This window comes from Xyrauchen texanus, chromosome 13 (genome assembly GCF_025860055.1).
Source record: "Xyrauchen texanus isolate HMW12.3.18 chromosome 13, RBS_HiC_50CHRs, whole genome shotgun sequence".
NCBI lineage: Eukaryota > Metazoa > Chordata > Actinopteri > Cypriniformes > Catostomidae > Xyrauchen > Xyrauchen texanus.
Genome location: NC_068288.1, coordinates 39,134,935 through 39,148,764, shown reverse-complemented (window position 1 = coordinate 39,148,764; position 13,830 = coordinate 39,134,935). Strand labels below are relative to the sequence as shown.

The window sequence follows — 13,830 nt, the reverse complement described above, 5'->3', positions numbered from 1 at the left end:
CACACATACAGAATGATCTGAAGACAAAAGATCTGACGATGCACCTGTGATGCATCTATTTATAGCCCTGCTACAGGTGCATACAATGATGTCACCAGCAGAGGCTATAAATTCTGGTCAATTTCATTGAGGTATTGCACAAATATTCACAGCTGGTCACACCTAAAGTTGTTCCCAAAGCGCTAGTCCACGCAGCATCAAAGTGTAGCTTTTTGACAGAGAACATGTTTAATCTATCCAAATGTTTAATAAGATTGAAACTGATTTGTCCTTTCATTTTGTTTTTCTTACCCCCAGAGAAACTTCTGAAATCTTAAGCCAGTAAACTGCATCAAGATGTGGAAAAAGGCGAAAATTTCAGATTCAAGTGCTGCCGGGCAAGGAGGTAAGAACAATATAATTGTACTCTGTCCCATATGGCAGCCTGACACAGGCACCGAACCTTGTCCAAACACTCCATTACTGAATTACTGAAACAACAAATCCAGCCATGTTCTCCGTGAAGGCCTGCCATACTGACAAAGTAGAGGATCGCATATGAGAGTAGAATTGTTATTTATTTTCCCTCTGTAATACATTTTTCTATTCTTTTTCTTTTTTAATGGTCACTATTCCCTGAGGATGTAATTTAGTTAATCAGTTTTCATTGTATTCACAATGATGACAGCATAAAGGAAATTTGACACACTTGAAAGGACACAGGACTAATTTAGAAGGGTTCTACCACAGTAAGCAGATGTGTTAAAATGTAATGCATTGGATTTTCCAGATCTAATGATCTCCCCTCTATGGCAAAGTGAATAATATATACAGTGTATGTCTCTGAGGGCTAGAAGAGCAAGATAGTGAGATAAAAGCAAGTGTTGAATCTAAAGTAGCCACACAAATGTATTGAAACATATGAATAATCTAACAGCTGTTGATAGTCATCAGTTGTGGGCTGGAAACTGGCCACTCTGATGCAGAGATGCAAATGAAGTGGAATCAGTAAATGTGGCTTATACAATCACGGGATTCATTGATGCCTAGCTCGCCCTTCATCTGAAAACTCACTGAACATCTGGTTTGAATCTATTAGCCATGGATGCAAGCCATCAACCAACCCGAGTTGAAGTATATATACTGTATATATACAGTACTGTGCAAAAGACTTAGGCACGTAAGATGTTTCACAAAAGCATAGATGGTTATTTATATCTTCAGCTTTAGAGGGTCAATAGGAAACATAAATGTTAGCATTACTTTTGCAAATAGAATTGATTAGAATAGAAGAACATGGAGCCCTGCAATAGATGTCATGGCCCCCACAAAGCCCCCCACTGAACGTTGTGTCTGTCTGAGATTACATAGATACAGAAGCAATTGAGACAGCCTAAATAGATAGAAGTACTGTGTGCAAGTTCTCCAAGAAGCTTGGCCAACACCCAGAAAAATGGTGTCAAGGTGTACCTAGGAGAATTGGTGCTGTTTTAAAGGCAAAGGTTGTTACACTGAATATCGATTTAGCTTTTTTGTGTTTACTGGGCTTTGTATGACATTAAGTGATAAATTAAATCTATTTATTTCATTATTTTAGAACACATACTAATTTTGCTATGCAACATTTTCACTAGTACATAAAACATTTGCACAGTATTGTATGTGTGTGTGTGTGTGTGTGTGTGTGTGTGTGTGTGTATGTATATATATATGGCCAATACAGGTCAGAATATAGAGGGCCAGGAAAATGGAGGCTAAATGAGGTTGGAACATGAATTATGAAGCAGGCCAAATTAAAACCTGTCCCAAAGAAAAAAACTGTTTTAGCTTGGGAACAACTAGGGCTGGGCAATATATAGACTATTTGTGATATAAATGATTTTGCTGGCGATATAAAATTTAACAACACTGTGAATATTGCAATGATTTTAATAGAATAGTTCACCCAGAAACAACATAATTTACTCACCCTTTTGTCATCTCAATCTCATATGACTTTCTTTCTTCTGCAGAACACAAACAAACATATTTAATGGAGATTTTATTTAAATATATAATTACAAAATAATGTATGAAATCATAATCATGCCTAGAGACTGCAATGTCAAGATTCATATTGTAAAAGAGGTTACACTTTGTTCTCTTACAAAAAATGACCGGGTTGCTTCGGAAGATCTGCAGAAGAAGGTATGTTCAGTGTTCTACTGAACAATTCCTTTATTGCACTTTTTTCCTTGCTGTTTAGGACCAAAAGAGCGTCTTATGAGACTAGTTTATGAAAGTGTTCAAGATAAAGTTCACACAAAAATGACAATTAAATCATTTTCTCACCATCATGTTTTTCTAGATGCATATGGTTTTCTTTCATCTGTGGAACACAAAGGGAGATAAGAGATGTTAGGCAAATTGTTAGCATGATTCACCATTCACTTTTATAGCATTTTTTTTCTTCCCTTCCATACAATTAGTGAATGGTGACTGAGACTAACATTCTGACTAACATAAATGTTAATAATGACAGAATTTTCGAAGTCTATTGACATGCTCTTTTGGAAAAATGTATCACATGATTACTTATACAACAATTGCTTTCAATTTGAGAAGTTTAGAAAATATATATTTTTTAAAATCTACTCTTCAAAAATTGTGGTTTAGTTTTAATTTGTTCCTCAAATTAAAAAAAATCTATCTTTTATGCAGTTTCAGAGCATACATAAACACTAAAAACACTTTATATTTAAATAAATTGTTTATATCTAAAATGCCTGGCCCTTTGTACTGCACCACAACTCCAACCTTTCATTTTGCAGCAAACCACTTTTGATCATTAAACATTTCAAACATTCTACCCATGTAACCTTTTACTTTATTGGGTTATTTAGTTTTTTTTTTGTATTTTTTTTTACCCCTTAAAAAAAGTTATTTCATTTGCTTTGAGGAGGGGCTTTCTTTTACCTTATTTAATTATATATGTTTTATTATAATTTTTTTCATGCATTATTTTTGATCCCCTCCTTTTTTAAGCAATCATGGGAGATAATCAACAAATGTACATTACAATCACCCGTTCATTGTAAAAGGTCTGTGTCTTGTCTTTTTTCACTTGTCTATTGTATCCTCAGTCAACCCCTTAGTGGATTTAAATATTCAAAATTATTGGTTAAACCTTCCCTGTCTTTTCCTTGTCCTTTGTATATGGTTGTATTTGTGAGTAATTGTGTGTTCATCCATAATCCTGTCAAAGGGAATATTTTGCCAAAGGGATAACTTTGTGTTTCCCTTTGTTTCCCCATCCTGTGTTGCTGTTGTCCTGTAATGTTGTGTCTACCAGGACTGGAAATCCTACCTCCCAAGAGACAAGGTAAGGCAATTGAATGACAGCAACCTGAACATCTACCTACATACTGTACATACAAATTTTGAAAATAAGATCCAAAGATTCATAATGTACACGCAAATGTTCAGATTTTTGTCATTTAAAGACCATGGAAATTTTAAATGTGTATTGTACATCTAATGTGATATCATGAGAATTCTGATGTTTTCTTACATTAAGTTTGGTTGTAGCACACATACATTATTTTAAGTTTGCATCGACATAGAAACGTACAATATTGACCTATTGACAGTGTCTACACATCATTTTAAACATCACTACACATCACATTTCATTTTACGTATTAACACCTATAGAAACAAATGTTTATGTGTACTGTTTGAATTTATTAATATTGAATAATATATAGAATGAATCAGTTAATTACATTTAAAGTTTAATGAAGGAGATTAGTTAAATGCCATCACATTTATTTAATGCCGTTGATATTATAATATGATATTATAATGGTTTCATTCAGTTCTGTGTGATTTATGCAGGCCTATGCAACGTTTTAAAGGATGATATCACTTTAACCAAGAATAAACTTTAAAATGTTTAAATTAATAAAAACTCTGTAATCGTTAAATCATTTATTAAACATTAAAATAATTTTTTTTTGCCATGGGACACAAAAGGAGTTTCCAGAATATGCCAAAACACAAAATAAACCACAAAAAAAATACCATAAAACGAGAATAAAATTAACCCATAAATTTGTTAGCTTTAACCCAAATCTTCAGACTGCTTTCTGTGAAGAACAGACACAAATGTATGCCTTTTATTCACTGAGTTCCACCCGCTGTAACCCTCAACCTTGGTTTCATTTTCAAAATTCAAAAATTACCTTCTCAAGCATTATGACCAGTGTTTTACAGCAGTGATGTCGAATGCTCATTGGCTCTCAAGTGTCTAGTGACCGTTTGCGACATGCTGTATTCTGCAATGTATATGTTGAATGAGAACAGCGCCTTTATGGAGTGCATCAGGAGAAGATTTACAGCTATTAATAATTTGAATTTAACTCTCTACCTCACACAGTAATGTTGTATGCCATCAGGGACTGATGGACTACTTTTGTACTGAGATTTGTAGTTTTTCTTAATAAATTATTGTGATTAAACGTATCTGCCTGTAACTTGTTTTATATGCTTAATAAATTGTCATGTTAGGTTTAGGAGTAAGTGTGGTATTAGCAGCTGTAATATATATTAAAATTATTATATTGTAACAAACATTATTGCTACTGTACATTCATATACTTGTTAGAGGTTGGGGTATAGGGTTAAGGAATCTATATAAGAAATATCTATAAAACAAAAAATTTAGAAACATATTTAAAATCAATTTGTGTATTCAAATATATTTGTATTGGATTCGTCAATATTTTAAGTTTCTAAAGCTGTAAATACGTAAAAAATTTTGTGTATCCAAAAGTACAAATGTACATTTAAATGTTACAAATATTAACATACATATAGCTCTTTTTATCAATGAGATCAGGCTGGTATATCTGCTAGAAGTCCATTTTGTCCACTATTAGGAGTAGTCTAAACAGTTGCAAGTATGGCCAGAACTAGCATGGGTTCAAAGCCACAAAATTATATTTCTGACTTATTATCTTTAATTCTTGAGGTTTTTACAGTGTTTGCTCATATTATATTACACTTCGTCTACCTCAAATGGATTTCTATGCAGAACCTGGATATAAATTGTGCAATTCTTGTAGACAGGCCGGATTGGCCATCGGGAGCACCGGGAGAAATCCTGCTGGTCTGGGCTGTCTAGCAACTGATTTAGCGTTGTTATTATAATTAGTATTATATTATGTTCCCCTTCTGTCGCTCTCTCCACGTTGTGTCGGAGAAGCGACACTAGGGGTCTCTCTTGAGCGCCGATATCCACCTCTGATCTATGAAAAAAGGCCAATGAGAGTTGGCAGCCAGTATTTGCATGTCCCGCCCCCGGACATACGGGTATTTAAGCGGCGGAAATACGGGAGTTCATTCAGAACATTTCTTCTGAGCCGATGGTCTGTCTGCAGTTTGCTGCGAGTTTACACACCACTACGTTCCTGTTTCCTCTGACGATCTGCATGCTGTTGGATTTGACGGCGCACAACAGTGGCTTTCTCCTACTTGCACGGCGTGCATTGTTGCCCCTGAGCGCTTCGACAGCGCAGACACACACACATACTGTGTATTAAAAGAGTTATTTCCCTTAAAAGAGTGAATATCTCTAAAAGAGTAAAACACAGCGGCGTTGAACGTCCTTTTCAGGACGCGTCTTTTCAAGATGCCCTTCCGCCCCTGTGTTGTTCCTGGATGCGGTAGAAGCCTCTCTGCTTCAGATGGCCACAGGCGCTGTCTCGTGTGTTTGGGCCGCGATCACACCGAGGCAGCGTTTGTGGATGGTTCATGTTCTCACTGCGAGAACATGACCATGACCACGTTAGCGATCGCGGCTTGCTTTCAACAGAAAGCAAGCCACCCCAACTGCACCCGCATTGTTCCTTCTTCCCACGGGATTGAGGGCGATCGCGGCTGGCACTGGAGGCGATTTGAGGCGGCAGCGGGTGCAGTTTCGCCGGGTAGCCCCGCGAACCTCCCGTTCCCGACACGCTTCGCTGGTCCCGTCCACGCTCGCGGCGATAGCGGCTCGCCTCACGGCCTGGCTGTCTATCCTCCTGGCCGCATCGGAGAGTGTGATGTCTGATGCCGAGGACTCCCCTGGACTGCCGCCTTCAGGCCAGCAGGCCCAGGCTGAGGCCGATGCTCAGATGTCTGACATGCTTTCCGGGCGCCGTGGCGTGGGGTTGGATTGGAACCCTCCATCCTCCCCACAGCCTTCACGGTTGGATGACTGGTTCCTGGGGGCAGCGCGCGTTCGTGGCCACGCATCCCCGGTCCCGTTTTCCCGGAGGTGCATGACGAGCTGGCGTCACGTGGAGAGCCCCGCTCTCCGCTCGTCTAGGTGCCACCAGCTCCACTCTCACCACCCTCGACGGCGGAGAGCGCCACGGATACGGGCGATTCCCCAGGTCGATAGGGGAGTTGCGTACCATCTATGCCCGGTAGCCCTACCTCCTGGCGTGGCCACCCCGTACTCCCATCCAAGCCCTGTAGGACAACATCCTCGCTCAGCGAAGGCCTACAGTGCGGCTGGACGCGCTGCCTCCGCCCTGCATGCGATGGCCCTCCTGCAAGTCCACCAGGCCAAAGCACTCAGAAACATGCACGGGGTGGACCTGATCCTGATGTGCTGCAGGAACTGCGCTCAGCGACCGACCTCGCCCTGAGAGCGACAAAGCCCACAGCGCAGGCACTCGGACAGGCGATGGCCACCCTAGTGGTCCAGGAACGCCATCTCTGGCTCAACCTGGTCGAGATGCATGAGGCCGACAAGAACCGCTTCCTAGACGCACCTGTCTCCCAGATTGGCCTTTTCGGCGACACTGTGGAGGACTTCGCCCAACAGTTCTCCACGGTGAAGAAGCAGACAGAGGCCATATCTCACATCATGCCCCGCTGCACACCTGCCGCTACGGGCCCTGCCCCGTCTGCTCGCTGAGGGCGCCCCCCTGCGGCAAAAAAACCAGCTCCTGCTCCGCCTCAACCCGGGCCCAGCTCTCAGCCCCAGCGTCGAGCACCCCGCAGGCGGCGCACGCCCCCTGTCTCACGAACCCCCTCTAGGACCCGGAAGGCTCCCAAGCATTCCTGTGACAGTCGACCCAGAGCCGAAGACGTTAGCTCCGGAGGTGGTAAGACCACTCCATCCCCGGTGGAGGGCCGGGAGGAGAATCCTTTGTTTTTTCATTTGCCACACCCCCTGATGGGGGCTGTGGTACCCACATTCTCAATAAAAGAGCTATTTCCTTTGCCTCTAGGTCACCTGGCCCGCAAATGCCATTCTCACGGCAATCTGCTTTCAGATTACGACAGTCCCGGTACACCGGACGCGGCGATCCCGCCTTCCGCCTGCCCACGACTGTCCCCCGGCCGGCCGGTTCAGACAAGTCCAGAGGACGCCAACATCAGACCTCCCCCTCAGTCACGAACCCGCCCCTGCCGGTGCGCGGATCAAGGTAAGTGCTTTGAGTCTATTCTCAGCACCTCAGCCTCAGGCCGCAACGAAGCTGCCCGACGCTGCATTACCTGTTCCGCCCGCTGCGAGGCCCCGCCGGGTACGTCCAAATACTCGTCCCTTTGGTGCCCCTAGCGCAGAGCTGGGAAGCGTGGTTTTCGCTTCCCAACGCGTCACGCTGGCTGCACCGGACCATTCGACTCGGTTACGCAATTCAGTTTGCCCGGCTCCCTCCCCCCTTCAGGGGCGTCCGCTTTTCCGCAGTACATGGCGAGCATGCCAGTTCCCTGCGCACGGAAATCGCGACCCTCTTAGCCAAGGGTGCAGTAGAGCCCGTCCCTCCATCCGAAATGAGGAAGGGTTTCTACAGCCCTTACTTCATTGTACCCAAGAAAGGCGGCGGCTTACGACCAATCCTGGACCTGCGAGTTTTCAATCGGGCCTTGTTAAAACTCCCGTTCAAAATGCTCATGCAGAGAAATATTCTGGCTGGTGTTCAGCATCTAGATTGGTTCGCAGCGGTAGACCTGAAGGACGCGTACTTCCACGTCTCAATTCTGCCACGACACCGACCCTTCTTACGGTTTGCGTTCGACGGCCAGGCGTTACAGTACAAAGTCCTCCCCTTCGGCCTGTCTCTGTCCCCTTGCGTCTTCACGAATGTCGCAGAGGCAGCCCTTGCCCCGCTACGAGTAGCCGGCATCCGCATTCTCAACTACCTCGATGACTGGCTCATCCTAGCACACTCTCGAGAGTTATTATGCACACACCAGGTGCTCCGGCACCTCAGCCGCTTGGGGCTTCAGGTCAACTGGGAAAAGAGCAAGCTCACTCCGGTTCAGAGCATCTCTTTTCTCGGGTTGGAGTTATACTCAGTCTCAATGACAGCACGTCTCACGAGCGAGCGTGCTCAGTTGGTGCTGGACTGCCTCGCTTCCTTCAAGCCAGGCACAGTGGTCCCTCTAAAACTTTTCCAGAGGCTCCTGGGGCATATGGCGTCCTCCGCGGCGGTCGCGCCGCTGGGGTTGATGCATATGAGACCACTCCAGCACTGGCTCCAGACTCGAGTCCCGAGACAAGCATGGCACCACGGCACGCTTCGGGTAAGGATCACCCCCGCCTGCCTCAAAACACTCCGACCCTGGACAGACCTCTGCTTTTTACGGGCAGGAGTGCCCCTGCAGCAGGTGTCCCGACGCGTTCTGGTCACAACCGATGCCTCCCGGTCTGGGTGGGGTGCCGTGTGCAGCGGGCATGCAGCAGCAGGCTGTTGGAAAGGGGCCCCGCTGCGTTGGCACATCAACTGCCTGGAGTTGCTGACCTTTCTTCTTGCCCTCAGGAAGTTCCTCCCGTTAGTTCGGGACAAACACATCATCGTGAGATCGGACAGCACCACGGTGGTGGCGTACATAAATCGCCAAGGTGGCGTACGCTCCCGCCACATGTCACAACTCGCCCGCCGTCTCCTCCTATGGAGCCAGCAGCGACTCAAGTCGCTGCGTGCCACTCACATCTCCGGCAAGCTCAACATCGTAGCGGACGCGCTATCACGACAACGCCTGCCCGGCGGGAGTGGAGGCTTCACCCCAGTCGGTCCAGCTGATTTGGGAACGGTTTGGCAAGGCCCAGGTAGACCTGTTCGCCTCCCAGGAAACCTCCCACTGCCCGCTCTGGTACGCCCTAACAGAGGCTCCCCTCGGGACAGACGTGCTGGCACACAGCTGGACCTCGGGGCTGCGCAAGTACGCATTTCCCCCAGTGAGCCTTCTTGCACCGGTGCTGTGCAAGGTCAGGGAGGATGAGGAGCGAGTCACGCTAGTAGCCCCCTACTGGCCCACTCGGACTTGGTTCTCGGAACTCAGGCTTCTCGCGACAGCTCCTCCCTGGCGAATTCCCCTGAGAAAGGACCTCCTCTCTCAGGGACGGGGCACGCTCTGGCACCCACGCCCAGACCTCTGGAACCTCCACGTCTGGTCCCTGGACGGGATGCGGAAGAGCTAGCCGTTGTGAATACAATCAACCAAGCCAGAGCCCCCTCTATCAGGCACCTTTACGCCCTAAAGTGGCGCTTGTTCACAGATTGGTGTTCTTCCCGAACTGAAGACCCACAGAGATGCGCGATCAAGTCAGTGCTCCTGTTCCTACAGGAGAGGCTGGACAGGAGGCTGTCCCCATCCACCCTCAAGGTGTATGTTGCCGCCATTGCCGCCCACCACGATCCTGTAGACGGCAAGTCTTTGGGTAAGCACGACCTGATCTTCAGGTTCCTGAGAGGCGCCCGGAGGTTGAATCCCTCCCGGTCAGGCCTAGTTCCCTCCTGGGATCTCTCGGTAGTCTTGGCAGGACTCCAGAGACCTCCCTTCGAGCCTCTTGAATCAATTGGACTCAGGGCCCTCTCTCTTAAGACAGCCCTGCTGATCGTGCTCACCTCTATCAAGAGGGTCGGGGACCTGCAAGCTTTCTCTCAGCGACACTTGCCTGGAGTTCGGTCCGGCGGATACGTCTGTGATCCTAAGACCGCGACCGGGCTATGTGCCCAAGGTTCCTACCACACCATTCCGAGATCAGGTAGTGAACCTGCAAGCGCTGCCCCGGGAGGAGGCAGACCCAGCCCTTTCATTGCTATGTCCAGTGCGCGCCCTGCGCATTTACCTGGACCGCACACAGAGCACCAGACGCTCTGAGCAGCTCTTTGTCTGCTTTGGGGGATGGCAGAAAGGGAATGCCGTCTCCAAACAGAGGCTCACCCACTGGGTTGTCGATGCCATCACACTGGCTTATCACACCCAGGCCGTGCCCCTACCCTTGCGGGTCTGAGCTCACTCAACAAGGGGTGTTGCGTCCTCGTGGGCACTGGCCAAGGGCACCTCCCTAGCAGACATCTGTAGAGCCGTGGGTTGGGCAACACCCAACACCTTTGCGAGGTTTTACAACCTCCGCGTTGAGTCAGTTGCGTCTCGTGTTTTCTCAGGTCCGAGCCCGTAAAACTCGGTAACACGTAGACTGACCGGCCGGGTGGATCGCTTGCGCCCAGTGCCATTTTCCTGACGTCAAGGCTAAGTAGTGCGCCTTTTTTCCCAAGGCGCCCCACTCCGAGTCGGGACCCTGGTCGATTCCTCCCCAGCCCTCCGGGTCTGCGGTTCAGCGGAGGAACTCGCCGACCCAAGCCACTGCGGGTACCCTGATGGCTACCCTGTACTGGTATAGGTGCTCCACAGGTAAGGCCTCCTGCTCAGACTCCCCCTGTGTGTATTCCATGGTTCTGCCCCCTTACGAGCGGACCCCCGTGTCTCCCTTTGGCAGTTACAGCTGCCCGGTCGCCGTGCTGTAGCAACTCCCCCTTCGAGGCTGGATCTACCACCGCACCATACTTTCCACACGAGCCCCAAGACGGCCGTGTGGCGTGTCTACCACTTTTCCTCCCCAAGAAAAAGGGCAGGTGTGGTCTCCGCGAGGGTCTGGGTAAGACCCCTTCCCTATATGCGTGTAAGGGCCCCGGCCGTGATTGCTCTATGCGAGAAACATAGAGAGAAAAGAGGCCCAGCCAGGCTGGCCCGTTCCCATGTTGGCAAACATCGCCTTGTTCCCCTCTCAGGGTAACTAGAAGGATCCCGATGTTCTTATGGGGCATTGGGGAAGAGTGCGTGCAGCCAGGTACAGACGATCGCGGGCACTGGATGAAATCCCTGCCCGCCTCTGTATCGGCGGTTCACGTACACGGTTCAGCGCATGGCAAGATTGGAATGGGTCCCCTAGTGTCGCTTCTCTGACACAACGTGGAGAGAGCGACAGAAGGGGAACGTTTGGTTACGTATGTAACCTCCGTTCCCCGAGGGAGGGAACGACACGTTGTGTCTTTCCTCCGCCATGTCGCTGAACTGAGCCACTGTTGTGGCCGGACCATTTCCGGCTCCTCAGAAAAATCCTGGATGAACTCCCTTATTTGGGCCGCTTAAATACCCGTATGTCCGGGGGTGGGACATGCAGATACTGGCTGCCAATGCTCATTGGCCTTTTTTCATAGATCAGAGGTGGATATCGGCGCTCAAGAGAGACCCCTAGTGTCGCTTCTCCGACACAACGTGTCGTTCCCTCCCTCGGGGAACGGAGGTTACATACGTAACCAAACGTTTTATCGTATTACCTGGTGCTTTTGGGGGGTTATTAAATAAAGTTAATTTGATTTTGTATCAAAGTTGCATGAATATTTGTATTTTACCTTCCCATTTTATAATATAATAGGTTTAATAGGTTTAGATATAAAATATCATAACACCTGGCTAATGCAGAGTTGTATTATGTGCAGTACCGCTGCTCTCTATACGGATATTCAGCAAATTAACCTGCATCAGTGTGGAGAGGCCTGAAACTCTTTGCCAACCACAAAACACCATCCCCCAACACTGTAGGGAATCAACAACTGGCTAATGACCTGAATGTGTTTCAATGTAGATGAAACTCTAAAGCCCAATTTCACACCCCACATCCGCTCCAACCTTCACAGCACACAACCATTTACACCTCCTGCCACCACCCTCCTCCCCTCTCAGGTACTCAACATGCACTTAAGATCTGTGAAGATGATGTGTGCCAGGTCTTCCAGAAACAGAAGACAAGGAAAGCACAGGGTCCAGATGGTGTTTCACACACTTGTCTAAAATCCTGTGCTGACCATCTGGCCCCCATCTTCACACAAATCTTCAACAGATCACTGGAGCAGTGTGAAGTTTCCTGCTGCTTCAAATGCTCCACAATCATCCCCATCCCAAAGAAGTCCAAGATCAAATGACTTAATGACTACAGACCTGTTGCTCTGATGTCTGTGGTCATGAAGTAATTTGAGAGACTGGTGTTGGCCCACCTGAAGGACATCACTGGACCCTTTCTGGATACCCTTATATTTTCTTATAGACCAAACAGGTCTGTGGATGATGCAGTCAATATGGGACTGCATTACATACTTCAACATCTAGACAGACCAGGGACTTATGCAAAGATACTATTTGTTGACTTCAGTTTGGCTTTTATAAACCTGCTATCCTATGGTCTAACATCTAACTCTAATTTAAGCTCTCTGTAACTGGCTGTCTCTGTCAGTGGATCATCAGCTTTCTGACAGAAAGGCAGCAACTTGTGAGAATGGGAAATTCACCTCCAAAACATGTACAATCAGCACTGGTGCCCTCCAGGGACATGTGCTCTCCCCACTACTCTTCTCCCTCTACAAAAATGACTGCGCTGCCAATTACCTCTCTGTTAAGCTCCTGAAGTTCGTAGATGAAACTTCAGTCATCAGCCTCATCCAAGATGACGATGAGCCTGCATACAGAAGGGAGGTAAAACAGCTGGCATCTGATGAAGTCAAAACAACCTGTAGCTGAACACACTTAAAACAGTGGAGATGAGAGTGGACTTTAGGAGGAACACCGCAAAATTAACCCTGCTCATCATTCTGAACAGCACTGTGGCAGCAGTTGTGTCATTCAGGTTCCTGGGCATTACCATCTCACAGGACCTGAAGTGGGAGACCCACATTGACTAATTTATTTTGAAAAAGGCTCAGCAGAGGTTGTACTTCCTTTGCCGGTTGAGGAAGTTCAACTTGTCACAGGTGCTGCTGATACAGTTCTACTCAGCAGTCATTGAGTCTGTCCTTGGCACTTCTATGACTGTCTGGTTTGGTTCAGCTAGCAAGTTTGACATCAGAAGACTTCAAAGGATAGTTTGGACTGCTGAGAGGATTATTGGTGCTCCCCACCATGCTAGAAATGTATTACATCCAGAATGATGAAAAGGGCTGGTATAATCAGTCTTGACCCAGCTCACTTCCTATTCAAACTGCGTCCCTCTGGCCGGCGCTATACAGAGCACTGATCACCAGAACAGCCAGGCACAGGAACAGTTTATTCCTTCAGGCCATCCACCTCATGAACAGTTTAAACTGTCCACAAATACTTTCCTTTGTTCAATACAACCATGTGCAATGTTCAATCCATCCATTCGTACTTATATACATATTTCATTTATATACTTTAACATATCCTACCTCTTCTTCAATACATTACATCACCTGCACATAACTGTATATCTGTATATAAAATATTTTTGCACTATTGTATATTTATCTTTTTTATCATTATATAGTATTTTTTTATTATAATTTATGTCACTATATGTATATACATTTATGTATATATGTTGCATTCTCTTGCACTGGAAGCTTTTCACCATGACAAATTCTGTGTGGTGTAAGCATACTTTGCAATAAAGCTAATTCTGATTCTGATATGCCTTCTGTGAAAGGCGCCAACTCTCTAGGGGGGCACCATCTTACCCTAGGAGAACACCAGAAACTCCACCGGCTGTCTTTACTCGAACGTTATATGTTATTC

General features: G+C 46.7%; 1 protein-coding gene across 1 annotated transcript in view; it reads left to right on the top strand.

Moving 5' to 3' along the window:
• Positions 1-312: 312 nt before the first annotated feature.
• LOC127654270 (immunoglobulin-like and fibronectin type III domain-containing protein 1) overlaps positions 313-13,830 on the top strand; it is a 36,852-nt gene continuing 23,334 nt past the window's right edge. Inside the window, exons 1-2 of the mRNA XM_052141392.1 lie at positions 313-385; positions 3,311-3,340. Coding sequence (XP_051997352.1) covers positions 337-385; positions 3,311-3,340 — 79 coding nt within the window. The 5' untranslated portion in view covers positions 313-336. The remainder of the gene's footprint in view (positions 386-3,310; positions 3,341-13,830) is intronic.